Source organism: Puntigrus tetrazona, chromosome 24, assembly GCF_018831695.1.
Source record: "Puntigrus tetrazona isolate hp1 chromosome 24, ASM1883169v1, whole genome shotgun sequence".
Lineage (NCBI taxonomy): Eukaryota > Metazoa > Chordata > Actinopteri > Cypriniformes > Cyprinidae > Puntigrus > Puntigrus tetrazona.
Window position 1 is genome coordinate 21063317 of NC_056722.1, and position 27768 is coordinate 21091084.

General features: G+C 36.6%; 1 protein-coding gene across 1 annotated transcript; it reads right to left on the bottom strand.

The window, feature by feature from the left end:
* Window positions 1-14372: 14372 nt before the first annotated feature.
* On the bottom strand, window positions 14373-27530 carry olfm3a (olfactomedin 3a). Its single transcript, XM_043225801.1, has 6 exons — window positions 27215-27530; window positions 21002-21145; window positions 18373-18528; window positions 17951-18170; window positions 16325-16431; window positions 14373-16161 (listed from the first exon to the last, which is right to left on the bottom strand). The coding sequence occupies exons 1-6, from the start codon at window positions 27281-27283 to the stop codon at window positions 15484-15486; spliced, it is 1374 nt and encodes a 457-aa protein (XP_043081736.1). The 5' UTR covers window positions 27284-27530; the 3' UTR covers window positions 14373-15483.
* Between the last annotated feature and the right edge of the window lie 238 nt (window positions 27531-27768).

A 27768-nucleotide genomic window follows, 5' to 3' on the forward strand; every position in this document is an offset into this window, starting at 1 on the left:
AGCCCAGCAAACTCTGAGTGCAAAGCATGTATTCAGAAAGCTTCTGTCACTTCAGAGAGCTCACATATCTGCTGTGCTGGCCACGTTCAGTGTCCATGACAGCATCTGCTGCCATTCTGAAGAAACCCCAACCTCTGCTGCCTGCTACTAACCACAAAAAAACCCAGATAAATCATTTTTTATTCTTCAGGACTCTTGGTGACGTCTCTAAGATTGTCCTCAAGGTCAGATTAGCTCTCCTATCACGATGGGGATCCTCTATTTCTCATCCTTTGGTTGCTCAGCCACACAGGCAAACCCTCCTCACAGAATATCTGACACGGCCGCCATTGAGTTGTGAAATTCAGATGAAGAGACTCTGTGAATTGCCAAAGGCACTCAGGACACTTCAGGGAAGTTGGCTGACAGAGAGTTCCTCTTCAGCTTTCAAGGGCAAAATGAGCACGCAAGTACAGCCCAGAGAGTGTTTATTTGATAAAGGGCTGTGGAACAACTGGATGAGTGTATCACTGACAAATTGCATGAAATATGAAGATTAGTGGATTTAGTAGAAACAAAGGAGATGAGCACAAAAAGATCTTTTTATCACACTCTGTTTGAGATAAAAAAAAAGCTTATTAAATTTGCCACTAGAGGGGGCTGTAATCTTGTTAAAGCATCTGTGATTGTTGACACCCTCCTTCACCCTTGGAGGAACTTAGAAAATAGCCTTCTGAAGATATGCTGACCTAAGACACCTCTGTATTATATAGAGCTATCGTTTAACATTTCGTTGAGTTCAGTGTCAGGTTATGCTGGTGCATGACTAATTTATTTCATTTTGAATGCTCTAATAAGCCAAATACCGAACCCTTCTGTCTTAGACCTGTGGAGGAACTCTTCTTCCTTGACCTGTGAAGGAAGTCTTGTTGATGTTTTGCAATTTGAAATTAACATTTAGGGCTTTAGTTGAAGGTTTAATTAATTAATTAATTTTAAAGTTCATTATTTTTGTTATTATTTTCTCTACAAATTTGGCTTTGAACCCACAAGCCTACTGCATCTGAAATAATTTTTTTAATAATATTTTCTTGCTTAGCATCTAAAAAAACTTATTGCCAGTTATGTTGCCCAGGTATCAATTTTGAATTGAAATCTGTCCTGATTATCTTAAATAACAGAAAACTCAATCCAGCAATATAATAGTAAACTTAAAGCCTGAAATAATGGCACTTTTATGAAGCTGACTATTATAGTTATTAATTTGATCATTTTGAATAATGGCTAATTTGACAAATGGAAAGATCATTTTCTTTGAGAGTTCAAGAAAAAAATTAAAATGTGCCATCTGCAGTTTTGGGCACATAAATTTAAAAAAGTAATTAGTTATAGTTACAAGTTAGTTACTTTTCACAAATGATAATTGAGTTATTATCTGAGTTACATTATTTTAAAGTAACTAATTACTAGGGAAATGGCAAACTTGGATGTCCCCAATATTAATTGTTAAATTAACGAAATAGACACTAAATATAATAAATTATTATTATAAAACATTGTACATTTATCTACACTATTTATCTACTGGCATATAGCAGCAGTCAGTCAAGAATTCTAATTTAATAGTTCGCATTTATGACGGAAGTTTAGAATCAGAATTACTAAGTATTAATGCATAATTGTCATATTGACTGAATTAGGACGTAGTCAGCGTTCGCTTGAATTGATTTGCTGAAATCGAAACAGGGATGATAATAGTTGATCACCAGCCAAAGATTGTCTTTCGCACATTCTTGCAATTAGTTCTTAAAAGCTGAAGAATTCCAAAGGAACGTTATTTTGACAGGAAAATACAATGAAGAATATTGTTTGCATGTATTGTGTCAAGTCTGCATATTATGAAAGACTTTATGTCTCTATATCTGTGCGTGTGTTAGACAAAGCGAAGGCGACCTCTGAACCTTCACAAAGTTTATGGTAACGTTAACTGAAAAATAGACTGTTAGACTGAAAAATTTAATTCTAATAATATCATAATAAATTATAGTAACGCCACATTTTATAGTCAGTAACGGTAACGCCGTTGTAACGGGAGAAACAGTAATTTGTTTGATGATTCGTTACTAAAAAATAACGGCTGATGCCGTTTATTTATAATGCCGTTATTCCCATCACTGGCCATCTGTTATGTAGTTTTTCAGCACTTCCTATCTGTTTTGAGCATGTATTATGCTGGTGTTGCCTTGGGGTAATTTATGATATTTATGATGTATGATGGTGTTTGTTGTACCCCATGGCTTAGTTGCATATCCATAAGCCTTCATGTTCTTTGCTATTCCCTTTGATTTCGCTGAGATGTGTGCCGTCTCTTGCTCTGTTTTGATATCTGATAGGATTTCAATCTCGAGGCTTGTGAAGTGTCAGAGTTTTGTTTCACATCTCTCTAGTAATTTTGCCTGAACTCATACAGGCTTCATCTGAACTCACCAACACCTGTTCATTTGCTTCCCTCACCATCTGTCTGCTTTCCATTGTGCCGTTTAAGATGGCTCATTAGAGAAAATCCATATAGATCTGAGGTGCTGAGTGTTTCCTGGTAGGTGCGTTTTGGCTGCAACGGATGGAGCGCTAAATTAAATTTTCATGGAGGGCCTCAGGAAGGCTAATTGCTGCCTCATCTTAATGTCACTGAGACCGGCGTGAATAAAAAGAGCTGATAAGGCATTAAAAGCAACCGTTGTGCTTCACGCCAGTTTCCCTTCGTCAGTACAAGGGACTTAGCTTAATTTGTAAATTAATGTTATTGAGCTGGCACAGCAGGGAAATCCCTCTAGTGTGCTCGTTTTTAGGGAGCTTTTTATTGGACTCATTTTGTGTTCTCAATTTTTTTTGGGGCTGTCCAAATGATTTGTTTTCTTCTTTTCTGCCTATGTTTGGCTAAAAGAGCACTGTCGTTAAAGGATTGAATTTCATTTTTAGAGAGGATGTAAACAAACGTATTCAATATCTCATTCCACAAAGTCATGTTAACATCTCCATCTGTGAGAGGCTGCAGGCTCTAAACCATCTAACAATACCACGTCTGTGTTTACTAATACATAAGGACGTGCCTCACAGAACGACCTCCTTTCTTGTCTTTGGCTTTTTGTGATAGAAAGCCCAAATTCTGGCAAGTGAAAAAGTCTTTTGCAACTTTATAAATCCTCTGCCTCTTAACCGACGTTCTTATTTCAGTAACTTGCATCAGCCAGACTTCCGGTGATTTATTACCCAATTACTCGGCCCGCACACCTTGTGTTTAAACTCCTGAATCTTTCCCAATCATTCGTGTCTGTTTTCGCGCTTTCACATACGAGTGCTCGCAGGCATTTGGTCCTTTTGTGAGCGTGCTGAGCAATGAAAAAAAAAAACCCGCGGTCCTCTACGGACGCCCCACCTTCTACTGTGCACCTGCATTTGCATGCAAAGCGAGCAGTCGTGTGCTGCACTGAGGCATCCAGCGCTGTGAAATGTGTAGAGCGCTGTTGGTGTTTTGGTGGTGATCAGATTTATTGCCAGAGGCGCCTGAGTCACAGTACGATAAAACAGGGGTGGGTGACAGTCGGGGACACTGTGTGGCCATTAGCGTTTACGTGTAGGCATATACCCCACACGATGAGGATGAAAAAATGGCGAGACTAGTCAGCTGTACTCCTGTGTTGTAGCAAAAGCAAAGCCAGAAGGGCTCTAAAAGAGCTGCTGTTATGCGCCTCTGCGGTTAAGAGAGCCATCATATCTCTTTGGATACGATTATCAAACTACGCTCCGTTAGTGAGCCCTCAAGCTATTTGGAATTAAAAGCAAAACATTTAGAGTTAAAAGCAAACTTCAGATTTTATACCATCAGAAATGATACAGACAGAGAGCTTGTTCACTTGAATACTATATAAAATACATGCAAAAAAGGTAGTTATGTCCGATGAAGAAATAACTAGCAAAGCTAAATGTATTCCGTCTTTTTAGGTATTCAGTGTATTTTTGAATACACAAATATCACATGATGTAATTGACATAATTTATGAAATATTTTTCACTAAATTCAACCAATAAACTACTAGTGATTTTAGTCATAAAAGCAGTTTAAATTCTTTAAATATTTCAGTGTAGACCAAAATTCTTCATGGATTTTTTAAATGATAGGATGGTTCCGTTCATTTTTACATTTTGGAAATTTATATTACTATAAGTAGTTCACACAAAAATGAAAATGTGATGGAAATGTACTCACCCTCAGGCTAGCCCATATGCAGATGAGTTTTTTTCTTGATTAGAACTAATTTGTAGAAATTATGGACTGGTATTTTGGTCAGAAGTGATGGTTTAATGTTAAAACACCATAATATGTTTCTTACAGACTTGCAGCTTTTAAAGGAATAGTTCACCCAAAAATATTATATTAATATTTTAGTTTTCATTATACATCCTAGGTGTATATTACTTTCTTCTTTCAGACGAACACAGTCTGAGTTTTTTGAAAATTTATTCTGGCTTCTAAGCTTGTTAATGCTGGTAACGGCATTTTGAAGCTCCTTAAATCAGATATATCTGCAAGTTCTGCAAGGTAAAACTAACCTATACGCCTCTGAGGGGTTATCACATGAGCGTCGAATTCTGGTTTCTTGGCTGACTTTGATGTATGCATCATCCATTGAGTCAGAGGTCAGCCAGAGGTGAAACCATTTCTTTAATTGAGGTTAATTGGGGAAATGGACTCATGCGGATTCTTGTGATGTATTTATCAGCTGTTTAGTGTCTTATTCTAATGGCAACTATTCACTGCAGGGGATTCATTGGTGAGCAAGATGTAATGCTATATGAAGAATCAAACCCATCTACATCTTGGATGACCTGAGGGTGAGTGCAGTTTTATTGATTTAAATCTTTTGCTACAAAATAAAAAAAATTATGACATTTTCAAATATTAATTACACTCACCAATGTTCAAAACCAGGTTTTGCTACTTAAAGCTAGAGAAGCCAGTGATCTGAGCACTTAAATGTGTGCTTGCTTGATATAGATTCATTCATTCATATTTTTGAATAGCAAGGGCTGAATGCATCATGTTCTATTTCTCTCCGTGGCCCATTTTCTGAGGCTCGGTCAGTCCCCACTCACTGTTTTATGATGAAGTCATTGCTTGTTCCAGCCTGGTCAACCATGACAGTCAAGCTCTTATTAACAGCGTGGCAGGATCCCTCAGTCAAAGCAAGAGAGACCTAGAGCTCTTCCACACCTGCTATGTCGGAGTACATCATTGCTCCTGGCATATTGAATGTCTGGATGGGCTCCAGACTCTCTCAGCTCGGTGGAGGTGGGGAACAGCCAGAGCTGTGTGCTGAATGAGAGAGATATAAGCAAATAACCTCAGCTGAACTTAGCTATGCTAATCAGTGGCAAAAAGAACGCCAAGGCTGAAAAACAATAGAATACTACTCTGCTTACTGACTGTTTAGTGTCCCAATTGACAGATAAAAAACCTGTTAGACACCTCTGTGTTTATGGGCAGGTGTGCAGGAGTCATTCAATGAAGTGAAAAAAAAAAAAACCATTGCACAGTCAAAGCTTGCAGTCTTTATTAAGTAACACAAAATATAAAAAACTGTCAGATCCATGAATATTATGTTTAAGGTATATTATCCAAACAGTTATGTAGAAGGTGACCAACCGGTAACCTAAAGGCGCCGCGCAAATGAAAAGGATTATCAAAAAAAAATGTAAATGAAAATTGTAAAAAATTGTATGAATTTGCTAAACGTTTTTGTTCAATTTAGCTCAAATATGTTACATTTTTGTTCAAATCTATCGATTTATACTTAAAATTTGTGTATTTTCCTGTTTATCCAAATTTGTTCTAATATGTGTTATTTATTGAATATTTGTTTGGTCTGAAACTTTGTTCAAAACGTATAGGCGATGATAATAGCAAGCGCCGCAAATCAAGTCAAATTAAACGAAAAGATAAATCAGTCACAATAAGATTAATAAGATGCATTTAGAACATGAATAAATTCCCATTTCATGATAAAAGCTCATTTACTTAAAAATAATTAATTTGAAAATAAATAATAAGAAGTCAGAGTCGAAGATGGAAAGAATAAAGTGAGTTTTAAAGAATCGTTTTATGTGCAAGTTTTATTTGTTCATTTTAGTTAAATCATCATTTTTTGTTGTAAATGATGTGTTTTAAACCTGAAATTTGTGTAATTTCCTGTTGTATTTTTTATTTATTCATTTAATGTTCATTCAGTAAGGCCATGTTAATAGCAAGCATCACAAATAGTACCACAAAGCCAAATGAAAGAAATGCTGAAAAAAACGATATCCTAAAATATAGTATGGCCACATTCCCCTCACAGACACCTGGAGACAAACATGGGCAAAGCCAGGCACTATATGAGTGATGGAGGACAGCCTAATAGCTGAAGTTGAACTGACATGTTTTTATGTTTGTGTTTCAAGAAACACTTGCCTGTAGCTTTCGGCAAGCCTTCATCACCCTCTTGCTGGCGGTTACCATGGCACTAGCGTGTTAGGTCAGGCCGGACCCACAGACCTTTCCCTCTGAATACAGCAATCCCAGAGGACTGTCTGATGAGAACTAAAATGACGAAAACAAAGCAGATGAACAGCCGGACACTGCCACTGCATTCCTTTTCATTTTACTGCTTCTCTTTTGCTTTAGCAAAATAGACTTCAGATTAGGTTTATCTATCTTAGCACAGAATGAACGTTTAGTCCTTGAAATGCACCAGACTTTGAAAACATCTTACGTGATTAAGCATCTTTCATCTCTGTGGCCCATCTATCATGTCACAGGCTGTTTCTCTCAGTCGAGAAGCAAGATTACATGATGTTATTTACAAAGAAAGGCGCGCGCTGAACCATGCGCTCGGTGACACATTCGCATGTTCTTTTTCGTTGTGGAACAAAAAGTTAATTCGTTTAAAGTCTGCGCATAGAGGGGAAAGTAATTACAGAGCCGAGGAACATTTTCCATGCCATACAGAGTGTTCGCTAATGAAAAAACAGGTGAGTGACTCCGGTAATTAATTTCCAAGGAGACTGAATCAACATATTGAAATTATCAATGTTTATTTGTAGTCCTCCCTTATGGGGCATATTTATGATGATGCTTTATAGAGTTGGATTGGCTTTTATATTTAACTTTTTAAAAATGTGTGTATATTCTGATTGTGTAATCAGAATCCCCAAAATTTGTACTTTTAATTAGATTATATTACATTTTAAAATGCTCATAATCAGTTAATTGTTTAATAGTACACAAACATTACTGTTTGGTATGCACCTCGGTTTTGGTGTTACGATTCGTTATGGTTTCGGTATGAAGGGGAAAAAAGCTAAACATAATTTTTTGTTGTTTTTTTATTATTATTAAACAGTGCTTTACTAAATGTAAACTAATAAAATAAGACTGTATAAAACAAAAATAATTTGAAAGATGAGACTGTTTCTTGTCAAATGTAGTAAACTGAAACTTTTCATATGTCTTCATATACTGGAACATCCTGCGTACTGAACCAAAATACCATTTTTTTTGTAGGAATATGTGTACCGTTACACCCCTATACAGTAGATTACATACATATTATTCACTATATATATATATATATATATTATCTTGTTATCTTTTTAAAAAGTTGGCAACCCATGCACTAGACCATGACGCCTGACCGATTGGCTCCTTTTGTGATGGCAACTGACCAACATACTGCATGCAAATGTGACCTTGGCCACCACATGTACGTTAAAACAATACAAAACAAACATAGTCAATCAACAAACAACACAGTCCTTGCACAAACATGCATGTTCATCTCCCTCTGTTGGAACAAGATAAGAGGTCAGGGCAAACAGCGATGGTCTTTTCGGAGCCAAGCTTTTTTGTTTCATTTGACCTCAGACACCAAGCAAATAAAGCCTTCAATTTTCTTTTGGCTTTGGACTTGCCTGCATCTATTTGGAATCATTCGGGTTCCAATGTGGTGTCACATTTGCTCACTGCCGAGAGTAATTATAGAGGCAGTAGAACCTCTGTATTGCAGATAAACCATGTGAGAAAATAAATATCTTCAAGAAAAATAAATGTTTAGATTTAGTGGCTTTATTGCTCCTGAAACAATTATTTCCTCCTACTTGCAACATTTCTTTTGGCTTCTCTTAGCAATCAGATTTTTTTCTTCCTCCCTTGGGGCCTTGTTGTGGTCTCAGCTTCAAGCTGAGTGAACCTCTTATTGGACTCATCCAGGAGAGTGATCAACAGGGGAGTGATGGGTTTGGAGTGAGACAGTTGCTGGCAGTGCACCTGCATGGAAGAGATGGTCGCTGGACTCATTATTCTCAATGACATTTTAAGCATCCCTTTATAGCAAACTGTCAATGCCAAAGAGATGATAAGGGAATTGTGTGCAGTACAGCCAGCCAACTAGGTTCAACTGCTGTTTTTTTTGGTAGTCCCAATACTACAAGTTACACTATCCAGTATGAGTCTGGGCCAGATTTACAACTTGTACCAGTGCAAACCCTCTTTTGGAATAATAATAAAAAAAAATATTACTGCCTGTATCTACTAGAGGTCCAAAGTAAAAAGAAATAGCACTGAAAAGGTGTGCACAGACCTTATATGTATCTGTAGGAGTTTCTATGGTGGCCCAGTAGTGTGCAACACAACGAAATCTCCACAACACAAACGCAACACAACGAAAGTAGCACAAGACAAAGGAAACAAAGTCGCATCACAATGTAATCAAACCACAACACAAAACTACAAAATTAGACCTATGTGGTGATTTCTTTGTGTGCTACTGAACCACTGTCAGATGCAAAATTAATTGAAAGGAGAGAATTGAAATGAATCTCGCAACAGTTTTGCGTTAGTCAATTTGTGCCATAATTTAATGCTCCCCCCAAAATTCATGTCTTAAACCAGATTCTAATTTGCACTGTTTTTGGTATTGTGTTGACTGTTATGGAAATGGTCAGGCTATGTACGTGTTCTTTAATGTCTGCACTGTTAGTAGATTTAATCGCAGAACTTCCATTGGCTCTTTTGTGGTTCTTCAATTGTGCCATTCACCTGCTATATTAAGCAATATATCGAGCAGACTTTCAGTTACACAATAGTAACCACCTAGTAACAAAATAAATCATTAGTGGACCACAAAACTTTTTTTGTAAGTTCCTAATATATTCTAAAACTAATTTTCTGTATAAAAACAGCAGTTTTTGAAACAACACTTGATCAAACGGTGTCTCTTTGATTGGAACTGATCATGTGGAATCTATTAATTTTCCAATTAAGAGCCACGCTCAGTCTGCCTTTTGATGCAAATGTGATGGTATTTACATTGTTCCCTCAATTTGCATTTATAGTGCTTCTCAGCCTGGATATACAAACATGTTTAGCACTTTCACTATTAGTTGACCAGCAATTCAAGCAGGTAAAAAAAATAGTTTTGTCTTTAAATGCAGTCCTTGAGCCAAAAACTCAACACCAAATACCAATGACTTGTACCTTCACTATATGGACAAAAGTATTGGGACACCCTTCTGTAGAACAGAAAAAGCCACTTCTAATACGGAGGATGGAAACATAATTCACATATTTAAAAAATTGATTTCCACCTCTGTTGCAACAGTTTTGGAAGTGCCTAAAATGACAGCATCCATATGTTCAAGTCACTGGTGTTTGGTGATGCGTTTTTGGCTCAAGGATTGCATTTAAAGTCACACCAGAGGTGTTCAACTGGCATTAGGAGTCGGCTTTATGCAGACCAGTCAAGTTCTTTCACACTAACTTCTTTTTTAGCCTTGCCTTATACACAGAGGCATTGGCATGTTAGGATAGAAAAGGGTCCTGTCCAAATTGTTGCTATAAAATTAGAAGCAATTAGAATATCATTATATGCTTTAACACTAAGAAGGGTTGACCAAATACTTTTGTCAATATAGTGCACACACATACACACATATACACATATCTGAGAAGAGAAATGCATACACAAACAAAGCCTAACAACTTTATGAAGCTTCAAATTTGAAGGACTCATTCACTTGGAACAGAAGAAAATAAAGTGGTGAAACTAAGATTTATGAGGACAATTTAATATGAAATAGAATGTAAATAACAAACAGAATGATTAATTCTTTCAGAAAATTGACACATCACGTTTGTGTTGCATTCATTAGGAAGGCTGGGAATAAATTGTAATCAGTTTTCATTACAACTGACACAACTTTCCTCCTTTATCCTTTATAGGACCGTAATATTAAATTGTTCAGTTAAACTAAGTGAAACACATTTTGGATGTATAAAATTGTTAAAATACATATATTAAATGCATAATATAACTACATATACTGTAATATTACATTAAGAAACCCATTGCCTGATTCTTCATTGACTGTGCATTGAGATGTCAGATTATGCATCCAGTGATTCAATATTGATTTTTTTTACTCTCTCAAATATGATTTTCTTCTAAAAGTCTACCCTCCAAATAGCTGCAGCTACTTAAACAGCCGTCATTCAATATGAATCAAAAATAATATTTCGAACAATTCACAATAGTAAAAAAGACTTTCGATTAACTTCAAAACATAATATACCAGAGGAATGCTAAACAATGGAGGCAAACCTTTTGATTTCCATATTTCAGGTTCACTGAGTTGTATTGCATAACTTTCAATAGAGAGATTGATTTGCCTGTGCCTTTGTTTCATTTCAGTTATGAAACGACCTTTATATGCGCACAGCATGCTTAAGGTGAGCACATTGATTTTATGCTCGCAGATGACCACAAATTATGTGAGTGTCACCTGCCAACTTGATTTATATCCAACTTACGGCTCTTGAGCGAGTCTGTGTGGTGTTTTCAAGACAGTAATCTCACATTCTAATCAGTGGCGGAAACCTCAAGGGTGAGGAACGTGGCCTGCTGGCAAGTAAAGACAGATAAGAAACCGCAATGATAAGGATAATAATTGGAATTTTTTGTGGAATATGCAGTAATTGGACATTGAGGGAGAGAATATTAATCTGACACTGTTATTTTCGATGTGACCTGATTAGGCAGAAATGGACTGTGGAGTAGTGCTGATTGTACCGTGTCTTTCCCTCGCGTCTTTATTGAAATTCATGGCAGTGGAAAACCTTTCCCTCAGGCGCTTACCTCTCTCCATTTCAAAGATCCTTCACAAAGATTTGACGTGCCTTTGTTGGGGGGTGAAACCATAACACTTTACATTTCCTAACATAACACTGGGCGACACCAGCAGTGGAGAAATCATAAAGAATACCAATAATACAACGCTGGGGAGCTGTGCGAAATGAATCGCACGTATACTCACATACAAGTACATCGAGAAATAACAGGTTACCGTGATTGATATGGAAATCAGCGGTGTCTTTTTTTAAACTCTTTTCAATGTGAAATGAAATGCAGGGCGCTGTTGATCTGCTGGTGAATTACTCTCGGCTTTAGTTTGGGCCAGTGACAGGATGGCAAGAGGCAATGTTGGAATGCAAGGCTTGTGTGGGGAAATAATCAAAGGTTGTTCAGTAAATACCGCTCTACATTTATAATGCGGTGAGATATCGTGTTTGAAAATGTATCACGGGGCTTGGCTTTCATCTTTTTTCGCTCAAATTGTGTTGAATTCTCTCTAGAGCTGTTGGGATTTTAGGATAAAAGCAAATTATCGGTGGCATGAATATAGCTTCTAGGGCTGTGAAGTTAACATGTTAATTAATTTAGTGCAGTTATACAAACAATAAAGAAAGACCCATACAAAAATCATCTAACAGAAACAACCTGAAAAAAATTAGTTTAGTCATATACATTAATGTCATATTTTGAGTTTCTTTTACAACCAAATATTGCATAAACGAGAAATAAACACAGTAAGTAAATAATTAAGTAAATAAGCAAGTAAATAATTTAATTAAAGCTGATGATGAATTGTGATTTCTTTGTGGAAATGTTTCAACAGATTTTACATGACAAACATGCAAACATTTTTTGCAGTTGTAGAAAAAATATTATTGGAGTAAAAATATTTACATCTAATTCAAAGTGTTACTTGCCATTTCTTTGTCACTGAAATTTTTTGTTGCTGTTTTTTTTCCCCTTATATGTTTTAGTGTTCATGTTTAGCAGTCACTATTAGTGAATTAAACCCACAGATGTGTGTTATTTTAACTATTTAATCTATTAATCTGCATATAATTTAACTAAATTGAATTGAAATCAATTGAGCCTTTTTTAGTCCTGAATTAACGTGCAATGCCTGGTGATGTACCAGTGATGTTTAGAAAAAAGCAGTGTGATTAAACTCGTAATTGCCCAATTTTACAAGAAAAGCTAATTCCTTTAATCAAGAATCAAGTCGACCATCAGATGTATTGTGTGATCTGAACTTCCTGCTGGGATATAAGCCTGCTATTACAGAAAAACATTTGAGACATAAAACATCTAGCCGAATGCTAGCTGCCTTTTAATTGGTGTTTTAGAGGGCCAGAAAAGAAACTCCCCTGAGAAACAGCAGCACTTCAAGAAGGTTTTTTTGGTTTTCTAGTGAAGATCTGACACTCAGAAACGTGAGACTCGCACTGCAGCAGTCGTGCCATATTCAAATTCATTTGCATAATCACATAAGTAATGATCTTTCTGAATAAGACGAAAGCCAGTTCAGCATTAAGGACAGATGCTATCAGCGCAAGCTACAGACAGATGTCTTAGATCAGTGTCGCAGACAGATGTCTTTCAGGAAAAGAGCGAAAGCCAGATTGGTGTTAGTTTTTTTCTTGTCATTATATAATTGACCCAGCGTTTCTAATCTGTGTGAGAAAACTCAATAAAATAAGAACGCTTTCTGAAAGTCACTGAGAAGTCAGAAGTTTGTTCCTTTTATCATGCAGTCTCCCTTGCGGCATTATTTTTCTTTTCAATCTCAGCCTTCATTTCTCCACTAGTTAGGAGAGAGAAAGCTTTAACAAATTACTTGGATGGAGAATAGATTTAAAGTGTGATTGAATTTCATCCAAAGATTGTGGGAATTCTGTGGCATTGGTTTTTAATTTAAACCCAGAGTTTAGGTTTTGTGGCTAGAGAGATCAGAATCATTTTCATGTGACTTCAATTTTCTATAGATTTGTTGTTTGAAAAAACATTCAAAATTTAAATCCCAAGTAAGGCTATAACTAAGTGCTTTAATATGAATATTGCTCAATAATACTATAAAATAGTAAAGTGGACCTTTCTGTGTATATAACATCTCTTTGTGATTTTAAATCTCATGGGATTCATATAAAAGGATTTGTGATTCTTCCACAGGCAAGTTTTTCCAGTAGGTTACAGAAAAAGGGGTAAAATGGGTCTAAATATATCTGTGAAAGGTTGGAGAATAGAAATAGTATAGCATCCCACAGAGTTTCTCGTTTTTTCCCTGCACATTTTCTGGAATTTTAAATGAGTTGCAATGTGGAGCACAATACGAATTGCCTTAACCAAAACTGTCAGGTGACTGCTGAAGAGATAATGTGAATATAAGTCTGTATTGCATTTATCATCTGATAAAGCAATATTATGAAAAAAACATATTTATATACTGATATTGCTCCTCCACTGAGATATTAGATTTATGCATTTGTGAAATAGACCTCATTATAATCCAAAAAATACCAAGCTCTAATGAACAATTTACAGACCCACAGGAAATTGGGGCTTCCTATTGCAGGGGTAAAAATGTAGGAAAATATTAAATTTTTGACTTTAAATAAATAGTTCACAAAGTTAAAATTAAATGACTTAAAATTAGGTTTGAAATGTGGTGGGGACTGCACAAATATCAACACTAAAAAGCTATTTAAACTTTCTCCTAACGGATATGTTGCAAGACTGTGTCGCAAGAAATATTCATAAGAGATGCACTGGGTGTGATGAGAGGAAACAGCAGTAGTAAATCCCTGTGGGTGATCTATTCCCAGCGCTGAATTGATGGCGGTAAAAGTGCATTTAAATTCCCAGTGCCCTAGCAGACAGGGAGGCTTGACACAGACATGAAGGGAGAGGAAATTGCCGAGAGGAGTCGGAATCATCCCCTCCCAGCTCCTGTGCCCTTGATCTTGATTGAAAATGCCAAAGGACAGCATTCAAAGTCATCAAGTAAGAACCGCTGCCCGTAAATGAATGTGAATGCAACCGCGGTCGGGCTTGTCACAATCATCAGCAAATGACCTCATTATAACCCAGACCGAATCCTGACTAAATTGCTCTGTGTCACACACAGCCTTTTTCCTGTTTTGTTGTTTACATTTATGGATGTAGATTTGTGGCTTCGTTCGAGTTGATTTATTGTTTTGTTCTAGATTTAATATAAAATATTTCCTCTCACAGTGACAATGAATGTTACAATCGTTTACATAGGTTCATATTCAGGGCTCTACAGTTTGTACAACTAAACTTGACACAACATTAGATTACCAGGAGAGTCTGGAGAAATCAAAGTCGCCAAAAACACGTCACTATATAAGAAAATGGAATTTCTGATACACAAAGACCACGGAACGGATAACAAATGGTGAAAGAATCAGACATTCATGCAGTAGAGCAATCCGTCTGCTGCTCGCGTTGTGAAATATTGCAATAAGGCCTAACTTTCAGAGCAGCTATGAGCAGATGAATAAAAGAACTTCAAAACGTTCTGTTTGGTTTGATGGCATTGCATCATCAAGTCTTCATGTGTCATCAGTCACGGGCGAGACGATGTTTGACTCAAACTGCAGTCTATGGTGAAGTAAAGGCAATATATCTCATTAACTTTGGGAAAAGAACCATAAACAAGTAGAAAATTCAAACTGAATTGTCCGTTTTTTTTATCCATTGAAGGGTTACTCCACTGCAAAATAAAAGTTTTGTCATTAATCGCTTACCCCCATGTCGTTCCAAACCCGACAAAATTTTGTTTGTCTTCAGAACACAATTTAAGATATTTTGGATAAAAACCGGGACAATGGAATGATACATCTTGTATTCCTATTGCGCTTTAATTTTTACAAACTGCGTATCTTTCCATTGCTGCTGACACAGAACTGTGTACGCTGTTTCAACCAGCAGATGTTATGCAAAATGACTCTTCAGTAACATTACAGTGCTAAAACACTGAATAAAGTTGTCATTTTTTTATTTCTTTCCACACAAAAAATATGAATGTAAAGTTGCGGTTGAACCACTGATGGAAGATGGACACTGTCTTTCCTACTTTTCTGGACTTTCACATTTGAAAATTCCATGGCAGTCAATGGGACTGTCACAGGCCTCCCGTTTTTAATTTAATTTTAAATTGTGTTCCGAAGCTGAACAAAGCTTTCATGGGTTTGGAACAACATGGGGGTAAGTGATTAATTATAAAATTTTCATTTTGGGGTGGAGTAATCCTTTAAGTCCATTAGGAGTCGTCTTCGGTTTTGATGACATGAAAAAGCGTGACGTTAAAAATGACCTGATGACCATTGTTCCAGGCGTAAAGCGCTCGCTCTCGAGCGTTGTAGTCGAGCATAGAGATGTGAAAGTACTGGTTGTGGAACGGGATGTCCATGTACTCATACGTCGAGGTCTTTGTGTTGTACGAAAAATAAACCTTGGCTCCGGTCAGGTGGGAATTAGTGACGTAGAGCGTGCCGCAGATCATGAAGGACTCGCCTGCGTTTCTTTTGGAGTATTCCGTGTTCCATGTCTGGAGAACTTCTAACGTCTGCGGTTCTATTTGAGAAATCACAACGTTTCCTGCATTCTGATTGGTGGCATATACAGCCCACAAACCCAGCTCGTCTGCCATCAAGTCGATGTCCGAGAAGCCTCCCCAGGTGTAGGGGTAGACGTTGTGGAATCCGGCGTACTCCAAAGCACGTTGAGCAAGAACCCGTCCAGTCTCGAAACTGTATTTGACAATGATGTTGCTCTGCTCCTTGTTGTAGTATAGAGAGCCGTTGTAGACAACATGGTTGGTTCCTGCCCATTTAAAGGGAAGGTAATAGGTTCGCGATTCCAGGCCGGAGATGAAGTCTGAAATGCTTTTGTACTCTCGAACCACCTTGCTGTTGGTGTAAGTGTCCATATACCAAACCTGTGGGAATATGGGAAAGTGAGATAAAAGTATGTACACTAAATTATTTTACACCCGTTGGAAAGTGGGTGTACGCTATCCTGAGGAGGAAGAAGATTAATCAGGTAAATGGCAGAACATTCATCAGATTAAAGAACGTAGCACCTCCCACTTCAGAACTCACCCGGTTATTTCTTGGAGATGCAAGAGGGTCGGTCATCCATGCACCAAACCGCGTTCCAGATGTCTTTATAGTCACAGGACCAGTGATTTTCATTAATTTTCCACATGCTTGGGAAAAAAAAACAAAAACAAATGAATATTCTTTATTTAAATATAATCATCTTCCGTTTGTCAAATGGATTATTTTTTTTTAAACAATTTCATGCATTCTAAATACTGTTGCTTTCGGTGCATGTGAAAAACAACAGCAAGTCTTAATGATGTACTAGCTTAGTGCAACCAACCCCCAATGCCAGGATGTAATTATCAGAGATATTAATAACATATTGGAACATCTGTTGAATTTGCCTAACCAACTTATTAATACTGTAAGGCTTTTTAGCACTTCAGAATTGCAGGTGTTATTTGGAGGACAGCTGAAAACACATTGTTATTTAATTGCAAAGAAATAATAAACCTCCAACACAGAAAAACAGAGGTTGGAAATAAATCTGTGATTTTTATATTTTGCTTTGGGCAGGATATTGTATTTTGTAAGTGAGACATCACTTTGTGTCTTTATTTTGCAGGCTGCATCGTAATCTACTTTAAGCAAAATTAATTTTGCTTATTAATGTACACTGCACTATAAATAAAGGGGGGAAGGAAAAACAGGATGTTTTTCACATCCAGCGCTGTTTCAATTTTAGTGGTGATCATTTTAGTATTTTCTGGTCAACTGTATGTGAAATAAATTGTATTTTGAAGTTTTGAAACACCGTCTTTACAGACATAAAAATGCCTGAATATTGCATTTGAAAAAATGTGTGTTCAAACTAGGGCTGCATGATACAGAATTTCAGCATCGATATCGCAATGTACACATCCACAATAGTCACATCTCAGAATGTGCAATGTTTAATATAGGCTACTAATCATTATATTTGTACTTTTTGGTTTTTTTTTGCTCACATACATACCATCTAGAGGGGATGTGACAGCTGTACATATATTCTCATTTTAAATTAATTCAGCAGCAGAGCTACTGCAAGTGATTTTCAGCGCTAACAATCTGTTTATCCGTTGTTGAAACTTCTGTGTCGTATTGAAGAGCGCAGGTCATGACTGCATAGCTAAGACAGACGCTGCGCAAGCACAAGCTCCCGAACTCTTTGGAAAGAAGAGGTGGGTTCCATTTGAACGCAAGTAGATTCCATTCCAAAAAGAACAAACATGTTCAGTTTGAAGTCCACTGCGAACGGCATAGGGAATAAGGGAACATCAATACATCACTTCGAAGGAAGTGGAGAGGGAAAATCACCCAACTGTCTTTGCGCACCGCATCACCAGTCAGAGCTAACAATAGAGCAGAGCCATTAAAGGACTTTTTTAAAGGATCGGCAATGAAGCGGTTGCAATAAATACCGCTTAAGAAACTCATTGGCACAGGTGAGCCTGAATCCAAATTAGGCTTGTTGGTCATTAACCAAACGTTTTAGCCAATCATGTAACTAGCCAATGCTAGTTGCATACAGGTTTTGATATGCCAATTTATCTTTAAACGATATAAAAGTAGAAAATGGTATATATATATATAAAAAAAGCTCAAAAATGCTTTACTGTGCATTTAGCTGTGGATTATACATACTGAGTTTGCTCATGCAGTTTCGTAGGCGACTGTCCAGGCTGAGCACTCTCTGATACAGTTGCTCGTAGTCATAAGCTCCCAGCTCCTCCTGGATGCCTGTCAGCACGGCAGACAGATTCCTGATTTCCTCTTTGAACTGTGATATCAGCTTAGCATCTGTTTTGTACTGCTCTAGCACAGGAATCAATGGCTGGAGTTCATCCATACGGTCTTTCAGCTCCTGTCGACACAAAAACACACACACACACACACACAATTTGAATAAACAACGCTTAGCTGTAAAACGCATTCTGTTATGTAGTTATAGTGAAATACTATTATACGTATAGTTCACCTTTCGGCATAACACTTTCAGTATTCATGGCTAATGCTGATGTTTGCATTTCCTGCAGCAGGTCTTTTGTAACCTAATAAAAACGTACCTTAAAGTTTCTAGCCATTATAGTTTTCCTGTCCTCTTCAATTTGCCGAAACTTGGTCCGTAACCCTTTCATTTGATTTTCCATTTTCATGACATACTGGAAATCACGCTGCGTGCGCAGATTCAGAACTTCAATTGACTGAGACATATTTTGTACCTGAGACACAAACCGCAAGTCAGGAAGTTAGACAAGACTAGAAAAAAACAACTATTTCAACATTGCTCATAATAAGCAATGTTTACTGAGCACCAATTCAGTATTAGAATGATTTCTGAAGGATCATGTGACACTAAAGACTGGAGTAATAATGCTGTATTTTTAAATATTAAAATCGAAAGCAGGTATATTTTAAATTGTAAAGTATTTTACAATTTTAGTGTTTTATTTGTTTTTTTTTTTCATTAAATTGTAAAATTATTAAATAAATGCACCATTGGTGAATATAAGAACTGAACTGATAAACTTATAGACTTATCCATGGTACTTTTGTAACAGTAAACAATGATCCATACACATTTTCAATTAATAGTTGGTTGTTTATTTGTTCCTTCCCTGTTTTTTTTTTTAACAAACAGTTTTTTGTTTTTTTTTTACATTTTTAAAGCATGGCTGCTGGTCATGAGCTGGTTTAAGTTGGTCCTTTACTGGTCATGTGCTGGTCTAGCTCCTGCTCAGGATCAGCTTAAACCAGTAGCTATGTTTCAAAACATACCTAAACAGCATATGCCGGATCTTTCAACAGGGTTGACATCAACTGGTCACCATTTTTCTGAAGTAACAATGTTATTTGGGACTCGATAAATGTATAATTTTGTGATCTATCTATTGCACCTCAGCAGGTTTGCTGAAGACGTAATGTGAAGCACTTTCCAAAGCAACATTTCTTTGCATAAGTTATGGATAAACTGACTACAATTAATGTGTCCTTAAAAAGGGGTTCATAAAAAATCCCCTAAACAGGCGCTTCAATCTCTCTGTGTTTGTCCCCGTCAAACGGTCTGATTAGCTACCTTGGCTGTGGCGCGAGAAAAACGGAAATTCATGAATCATGAATGAGAGGCGTCCTCTGTGGGCCTCGACTTTCTTTTCAGGCTATAGGGAAAATGGAGGCGTTAATAAATGTACATATCAATATTAACGGCAGTCAGGCTCCTGCTGGATTGAGGCATGTATCATTTATCATAAAATCAGGTATTAATGACCTGCATAAAATCAGCCTCGTGCGAACACAGCTGAAGCACCTATCAGCGCTTTGTGTGTGTGTGTGTGTGTGTGTTTAAAGGTCATAATTGGAATGAGACTGATAAAAGAGGATAAAAACTGATGGTGGATGGGAATATGCAATGTTTCACAAGTGTGTGTTTGTGCCTGTATTAGTGGCAGACTACAGTAGCTCCTGAAATTTGTCCCTGAGGCAAAACAGTACATTAGTTGTCCACACAATATATACTAGCCAAATGGTGCATATGTGTGTGTGTGTGTGTGTGTGTGTGTGTGTGTTGAAAGAAATAACAGAAAGCATGAAAAAATGCTTCATGCGAAATACTCCTATGCTATTGCTAGGCTTTGCTATATTTTGAATATTCACATTATTTCCACAATGCATGCAATAGCGATATATAAAACAAAAAAAAATAATGTGAATATCATGGTTGTAATGGGTTGCTTTTTAGGCCATTCGGGGACAAGTAAACAGCATTAGCGCGCCAATCCATAAAAGAGAGAGGAAAATTCTGCTGTTGATTTGCTAATAATGCGCACATTAAAGAACACAGATGCAGCCAGATCATTCCCATAACGACCAGCGCAATCTATCAAGAGCAGCTCAAATTACTGCCTGCCTTTTTTTGGGGCATTAAATAATGGCGCAAATACCATTTGATAAGCACAAATGTTAGTAAATCACGTCGCACAATTAATTTTAATACTTCTTTTATGGAAATTCCTACAAATGTATATTTAATAAAGTCAGAATCAGGTGCGAAAATAACTGTGTTTGTGCCTTTCAGCTCTAATTCTTCACTGCGTGTCTTAAATTCCTAATACTGTTTTAACACCAAAAGACATTGCTCTGGCGCAAACTAAAGTTTCCAAAAGACAATTCCAATTGTTTTCATCCTTTCATGAATGTAAGAAATATTCTAATACCATTAAATATCTTAAGTATTATAACATTTTATGTTTTATTCATTTCGTCTATTTATGGAACATAACATGTTCATTTAATAATTTTCATTGAATAATTTATAATTTATTCCTCTTCAAGCTGAATTTTCAGCACCATTAATCTAGTCTTCAGCGTTCTCATGATCCTTCAGAAAGGTTGATTTACTGCAATGTTGGAAAATGTGCTGCTTAGTAATTTCTGGAAACTGTAATACATTTTTGTCTGGATTCTTTGATGAATAGAAAGTTTTTGCATTGACGTAAAAGTATTTACTGTCACTTGATCTATTTAATGCATTTTATTTTTTGACGTTTCTTTAAAAAGAAGCTTTTTGAATAGTAATGTATATATAAACAAATATTTTTCTACAGTATACAGTATGATTAAGATATATATATATATATATATATAATGCACATCAGAAAAAAAGCTCAACAAAATGTGTGTGTTTATGCATGAGACCTTCTCCAGCAGCTGTCGGAGCTGTCTGCTCTTGGCATCCCTGGAGCAGAGGTTTTGTTCCGGTGCGACCACAGTGCAGATACAGCGTCCGTCAGCATCCTGTGCCGAACTATACACCTGCCATCCTTCCTTGGGACCGATCGTCTGTAGACACACACACACACACACACACACGTATACTTTAAAAGACTAGTTTGCCCCCAAAAAATGACAATTCTGTCATCATTCACTCATCCTGATGTCTTTTCAAAACAATATGACATGACTTTGACATCATGACACTCTTCAGCTTGAAAGAGAAGACTGTTTTCCATACTCCTTTTCATGCCAGAACAGAGACATTAATGCCTTAAAAAGCACCGAAAACAACTTAAAAGTACTTTGAAGAGTCCAATGTGCCTTATTCACCTTATTTCAAAAGTTATATATCTCTGGGCAAAATGCAGACAGGAATTTACATGTATTATTTACTGAATAAAAAATGAATAAATTATCATCTCTACTGATAATAATAAAACTGCTAATAATTTTTTGCATTATTAATATTAACACCAATAATAATTTTGCATTAATATTTACGTATAATCTTACAAGTTATGACCATATCAGCTAACATGTCAGTTCATTCCTAATGAAACCGGATTAGGTGTTTCATCAAAGTGTTCCAAATAAATGTTTTATTTCTTTTTTTATGGATTGCTATTTTTCATTAAAATGCCAAGGTAAACTAGGGCAGATATCAAGATTTTCAGTAAATTTCCATCTATTTGTTGCACACGCGATCATACAGTATGACTTAAAAATCATAAATATTTCACAAAAGTCACGGACTGCTTTTATGGTGCTATTGCATGCTTTTTGAAGCTTGAAAGCTTTTAAGCTATGGCGGAAAAAGTCATCGGTTTTTACTGACGTGAGGACAAAAAACGGACAATTTTTTTTTTTATTTATCATGGAGCTCATTTATTTTATTGTTCTGTAGGCAGGTAAATATTATGCATTGAGTGAATACAAATGGATGGATTTTTCTCATGCAGCCTTTAAATCACCTTTAACAACAAGGCTACATCAAGAATGCTAAAACCCACGCTTGTCTTTTATGTGAAGCACACACTTTTTTTTGCGAACTGCGTGCCATTACCCCCCCCCAAGACGGCAGTTTCTCAGGAGATAAATGAAATAAATCACTTAGGTGGACTGTAAAGCCAAGGAGGCCACGTCATAAACCTTTTTTTATCTATTGAAAATACCGGACCCGAGTGCCTGTGACATCATAAAGTAGGCGTGTCCCTGTCAGTCACAATAATGCCAGTGTTCTCTCGCTCTAATCCACTTGCGCTGTAACTGATCCAATTCCCCAGCTTTGATGTATAATTTGTACAGTCGAGTCTGAGAGTTAATATGCGAGACATGTAACTGTGCACTCAACGGATCCACAAATACAAGCGGGGCTTAAAAATAAACAAAAACAATACAGGAAGAAAGAATTGGGATAGCGAAAAAGAAAGGATGGAGACACAATAGGGAGGTTTTGAGGATTCACTTGAGAGAACAAAAAAGATAAGCTGAGGACAGAGGCATCCCATGTCATACATGCGCTTGCACACACTGATTTTACTGCCGCTATCCTTCACTGCCTCCACTTCTTAGTTTTTTTTCTGCCACTGTCACATATTTTCAGTTTCATGTAAAACATTTTATTCTCCTTGTATGATTTTTTGCACATTTTACATTGGTGTTATACAACATTTTATTAATAATTCACATTGTAAATGACATTTTATTAGATTTTACACACATTGTTGCTAGTTACTTGTGGATTTTTGCACCGCTAACACAAATAATTACAGGCAAAGCCTACTGTAAGCAACACACAGCGGCATTACTTAATAAAACATCGTTGCTGAATGAATCAAATTATTTAACTGAATGACTGAATTGTTTCATTTATGAATTAATGTGCTTTTAAAGAATCGAGTGAATGAATGATAACTAAAACATAAGGAAAGCCACTCATTTATTTACTGAAGAAAAGAAAATTGTGCATACATTCAACAATTCAACCATAAAGATGGCCACTTATCAGGAATAAATCTGTTTTGAAAGAATTGATTTAGTGAAATGTGTCTCTTTGGGTTGTTTCATTCAAACATTGGTGTTTCTGAATGAGTTGGTTAAGTGCATAATTCAATGACTCACTTATAAAAGCAATCCGAATAAAAGGTGTGAATGATTTGGTTAAGTGAATGGTGACAATGGTGGGTTTTTTTTAAAGAATGAAGTGTATGGCGACTCATTCATAAAGATACTAGCTTAATTCCTAAACGAATTAGAGTTTTGAATGAATCAGCTGAATCAATGATGACTCACTCATAAAGACCGTTGCATCTTTTGATCCTGAATGAACTGATATTTCGAACAAATCATATGAGTATATCGACTGACTCTGTAATAAAGATGGCCACCAGTTCTGTACTGATGTTTTTTTAATGACTCAGTCGAGTGTATATTTCAGACTTACTCATAAAAGCAGTCTTGCTTTTTTCCTGAATGAATTGGTGTTTCGAAAGAATCGTTCGAACAAATTGTCACAAAGACCAGCAGTTCTGTCTTTTTAATGGACTGATGTTTTAAACCAATCGGTTGAGAAATACATTCACTCACTCTTAAAGATAATCACATATCGCCACCTACCGGTAAAATTATATAACTTGCATACAGAGCCACTGAAGAATCCTCAAAGCTAAAGCACAGACTGGCAGCCTAATCCTAAGTGAAATTGCTTCTATTTTGCATCACGAAATTTTCTGAAATAGAGTAATTTATGATAAATGCAGTGTAAGGCAGTTATACACGTACCTTACATTACAACATCAGCAGTATCTCAATAAAGCACTTCAGTTATGAAATGATGGATTTTTTTACAGTCATACAGTGTACGACATTCACGTCCACTTCCATTTAAGTTGATGAAAACAAATCGCACAGGCCATGCAGACAGAGAGAGAGAGAGGGGTTGAAAAAAAGAGCATATTACTATAGAGCGGGGACGAATATACATTGACCATACAGGTACTGATGATCATGTCTTTTAAATGGACTTCCATTTCTGTTCTGATGATTGAAACATGTTTTCGGAAGCGTCTGTTCAAATAGTTCATTTCAAAACGTGGTGGGATAAAATGTGCAAAGTTGTACGTTTGGGAGTGTGCTGCTCACACACTTGTCAATGCAGGGGTTCATGTCCGATATTAATATGTGATATTTAAATGCAAAGCAGAAAAAAAACTCTTCTCTAATCTTTTGTTCTCACCAGTATGTGGCTCTGCCATGCTTCGCATCAAGTGCTGGTCTCGACAACACCTGTTTGGAAATTTAAAAGGCTTAGTCTGCTGCTTACAGAAACTGCAATTATTTTTTTCCTTCTCCCTTTCTGCGGCTTGCTTACTCTTGCTTTCTTGTGCTCTGACCTCTAGACTATATCTCCATATCTGAGTATACTTCTGAAAGCTAGCGAGGCACAGAAAGATAAAAGAAAGGCTTTCATTCATTATCAGCCATCTTTATAAAGTCTCAGCGATAAATCTGTAGAGTAAAAAGCGAGGGTTTGGCAGTTCGCGCATAGATTTATTATTTTTTGTATGCGATTGTTTATTTCATTAATCATATGTGTTCTGCGGTTATCGGTTCTGCAGAGGTAAATGAAAATACACGTGTATGCGGTGACTTTCATTCGTTCATTGTTGTTTTTAATATTCGGATTAGAAAAACAGATAGTCAGCAAACATATGTCTTGAGATTTCATAAGGCCAGCTTTGCTCTGGATATCTTTTATCAATGTCACATATAGACTACAATAATATTTCAGATGATGAAAGATTTTCACAATGTTATTTTAGTATCATTAAGATTGAGTAGTTTTTTTTTTTTTTTTTTGATTGTAATTAGTTTTATTGTTGAATTTATTTATTTTATTTATTTATTATATCATTTTTATAGTTTTTTTATGTAATATGTCTGTATATATTTAATTCAATACTATTTTGTTTTTACTTTAATATTTAGTTATTTTATTTTAGCGCATTGAGTTAAACTAAATTGAAATGACCAAATTTATCCTCTGCAGCTGGCTGAAATAAAATAAGTTTTAGTATATTATTTTATTTTATTTCAAGTAATGCTTATTGTGAACTGTAATAACCCTGATTCACAGCACCACATTAAGAAACATAATGACATTGGATCAATACATGACTGAATTGACTTTTCCATTGTAACTCATACAAAAACTGTCCTGCTATAAAACTAAACTCCGAATGCTAAATGAGATGAAGGTCTGCATTATTATGGATCCCTTCACCTACATTAGAAAGCTGTATCCCGTAGGTGTGTAATGCAATTTGTCACCATAAAAAGCGCATTTCAGCACGTCAGATTAATCATCATGAATCACTCATCCCACAAGCAACAACAATGTAATTAGAAGCACATTACGCTAACGTCCATTCAGATTCGTAGTCAAACAGCCCAGACACCCTCTTGCTGGGAATCTGTGGGGGATTTGCAGTTTTCTTTTGTGTATGTATTTATTTATGGACCTTTGACATTCTGAATGATTTCTATGGGGAGGTCAAAAAGCCAGCATAGAACTACTAGCTACGTTGTTCAATGATTAAACAAACGGTCCCCACTAAACGCAGTTCGCTGTCTAGTCCATGCAGACATATGACTGTATGCGATTAGTTCACTTCAGCACCACGGCAGTGTGGACAGCTCCCGTCCGCCTATGACTAAACAGCTGAAGCACATCACCACACTCATTTCAACACTTGTTACATCTCTTGATGGGAATTTATTTTCAGCAGAAGTGTCTAAATGAAAATGTCATGCAGTTCTTTTTCGAAAACGCTGCGTGAAAAGAGATAACTGCTTAAAAAACTGAATTTCATGAAAACGCCATACGCAAATGAAATGTAAGATATTTTATTAAATACTATATCTAAGTTTTATTTTGTAGATTATTTTAATATGTAATTTTTAATACAAAAATGTAGGTTAACCTCATATAATCAACTCAAAATGAATACGACAAAATGCAAATGAGCGGTTTTAAATTTACATGCATTCCCTTTCAGTCCCATTCGTCCCCTTCCCAGGGTGCACTGGGGTGTGAATAATTATGGTTGCATTGTCTAACCATTTGCCAGTTTTATTTACGCTGTTGTTGACTCTGTTGTTGTTGCCGGTTTGTGCATCTGTTCGCTTAAAATGATCAGATTGCGGTTACCTTGTTTGGTTTCATCTGTGCTGTACATTCTAGGTACTCGATGCATATTTTTTTTTGTCATGTTTATGTGATGAGTATTCACATGATGTTGTCATTAGACAAGGGCTTTCCAACAAAGAAAACAGTTTATCATCTGATACAGAACTGTCATAATCAATCTACTTAAAATGTTTAATACAATTCAGTAAAGCGGAAGTTGTTTTGCAACAACAGAAATGAATTTATTTTTTCTGTTCTATGCAGTTGCCCATTTTGATTATTGAATTTTGCGGAGCGCATTTGATTAATACTTTTAAGCATTTTATTTAATTAATATTATTGCTTTATATTGCTTCCTATCATTTTTACAGTGACAGGTTATTTTGCTTATTTACTATGCTGGGCAGCGGACCAGAATTTTGCATGACACCATTATATTCACTGGCTGGTGAAATGATTTGATAAGTATGCATCTTATGAATCCGCACTGGTGACAATGTAAAGACAAATCTACAGAATTCATATTTCCAGCGCTTATAAATATCTGCTGCATGTCATTATGTGTGGGTAACTCACTAATGTAATGCATTCCTAGCAAAACTGGAAAACATCTGGAAAGAAAAATGGTGCTTCATGTTTGAATTAGCCATTATCTGAAGTTCATTATCTGCGGACCTCAGATAAAATAGATTTTTTTTCCCGCCAACACGTACATATCATATTTTATATGATGCGTAATACTGAGGACTCCCGTGTTAGAGGACCCTATGAAATTGTGTTAAATAATTCTTTACCAAATTGCATCTGCAGTAGGCAACTCGCAGTAATTCGAAATAACAAATCACTCATTTCCCACTGAAACAAATGCAGTCTGTTTCAGAGAAACAAAAATCAAGAGATGCATTATCCTGAAATCTTTTAGCTCGCAACTCATCACATCAACTTACCATGGACGGATACAGTCCGAAGACAATGAGGAAAAGCAGGGGATTCAATGCTCCGAACAGAAGGATCATGCTGTCACGGCTCTATCGCACTTTTCTGGCGTTAATATCGCGTCCTCAGCGTGGCAGATGATGCCCGAACAGAACAGGGCGGATAGATCCACATTCATTACCGTGCTGCTCCGCCGCGCGAGCTCCCGCGTGCAGCCAATACTGAGCGCGCGCTGTCCAAAGTTACGACCGCACGCGCATGAGGATTCAGCAGACAGCGCGCGAGAGCATCCGACACTACCAAGGCGACCTTCACAGCGGATGTGACATCATTTAATTATTTCAGGCGTTAACTTGTTGATCGATGTCGGTGTGCACGCGTCCACTACAGCGTCAATACACCCCAGATTTCCAAATATGAGCAACACTTGGGTTATGTGAGCTGAAATGGTCGCGTGTGATGCTTGGAGCAAACGTGCACGGATAAAGTTTCACCTGCAGTTGAATATAGGCTGCGGTGGACTCCAAATGTCTATGACCACATTCCAAAAATCGAAGTCTGTTTC

Coding starts and splice junctions, on each gene's coding strand:
- olfm3a (XM_043225801.1), bottom strand. CDS start 27,283: ATGATCCTTCTGTTCGGAGCATTGAATCCCCTGCTTTTCCTCATTGTC. Junction 18,529..21,001: donor TCCGACAGCTGCTGGAGAAG/GTCTCATGCATA, acceptor TTTGTGTCTCAG/GTACAAAATATGTCTCAGTC. Junction 16,162..16,324: donor CATCTCCAAGAAATAACCGG/GTGAGTTCTGAA, acceptor ATATTCCCACAG/GTTTGGTATATGGACACTTA.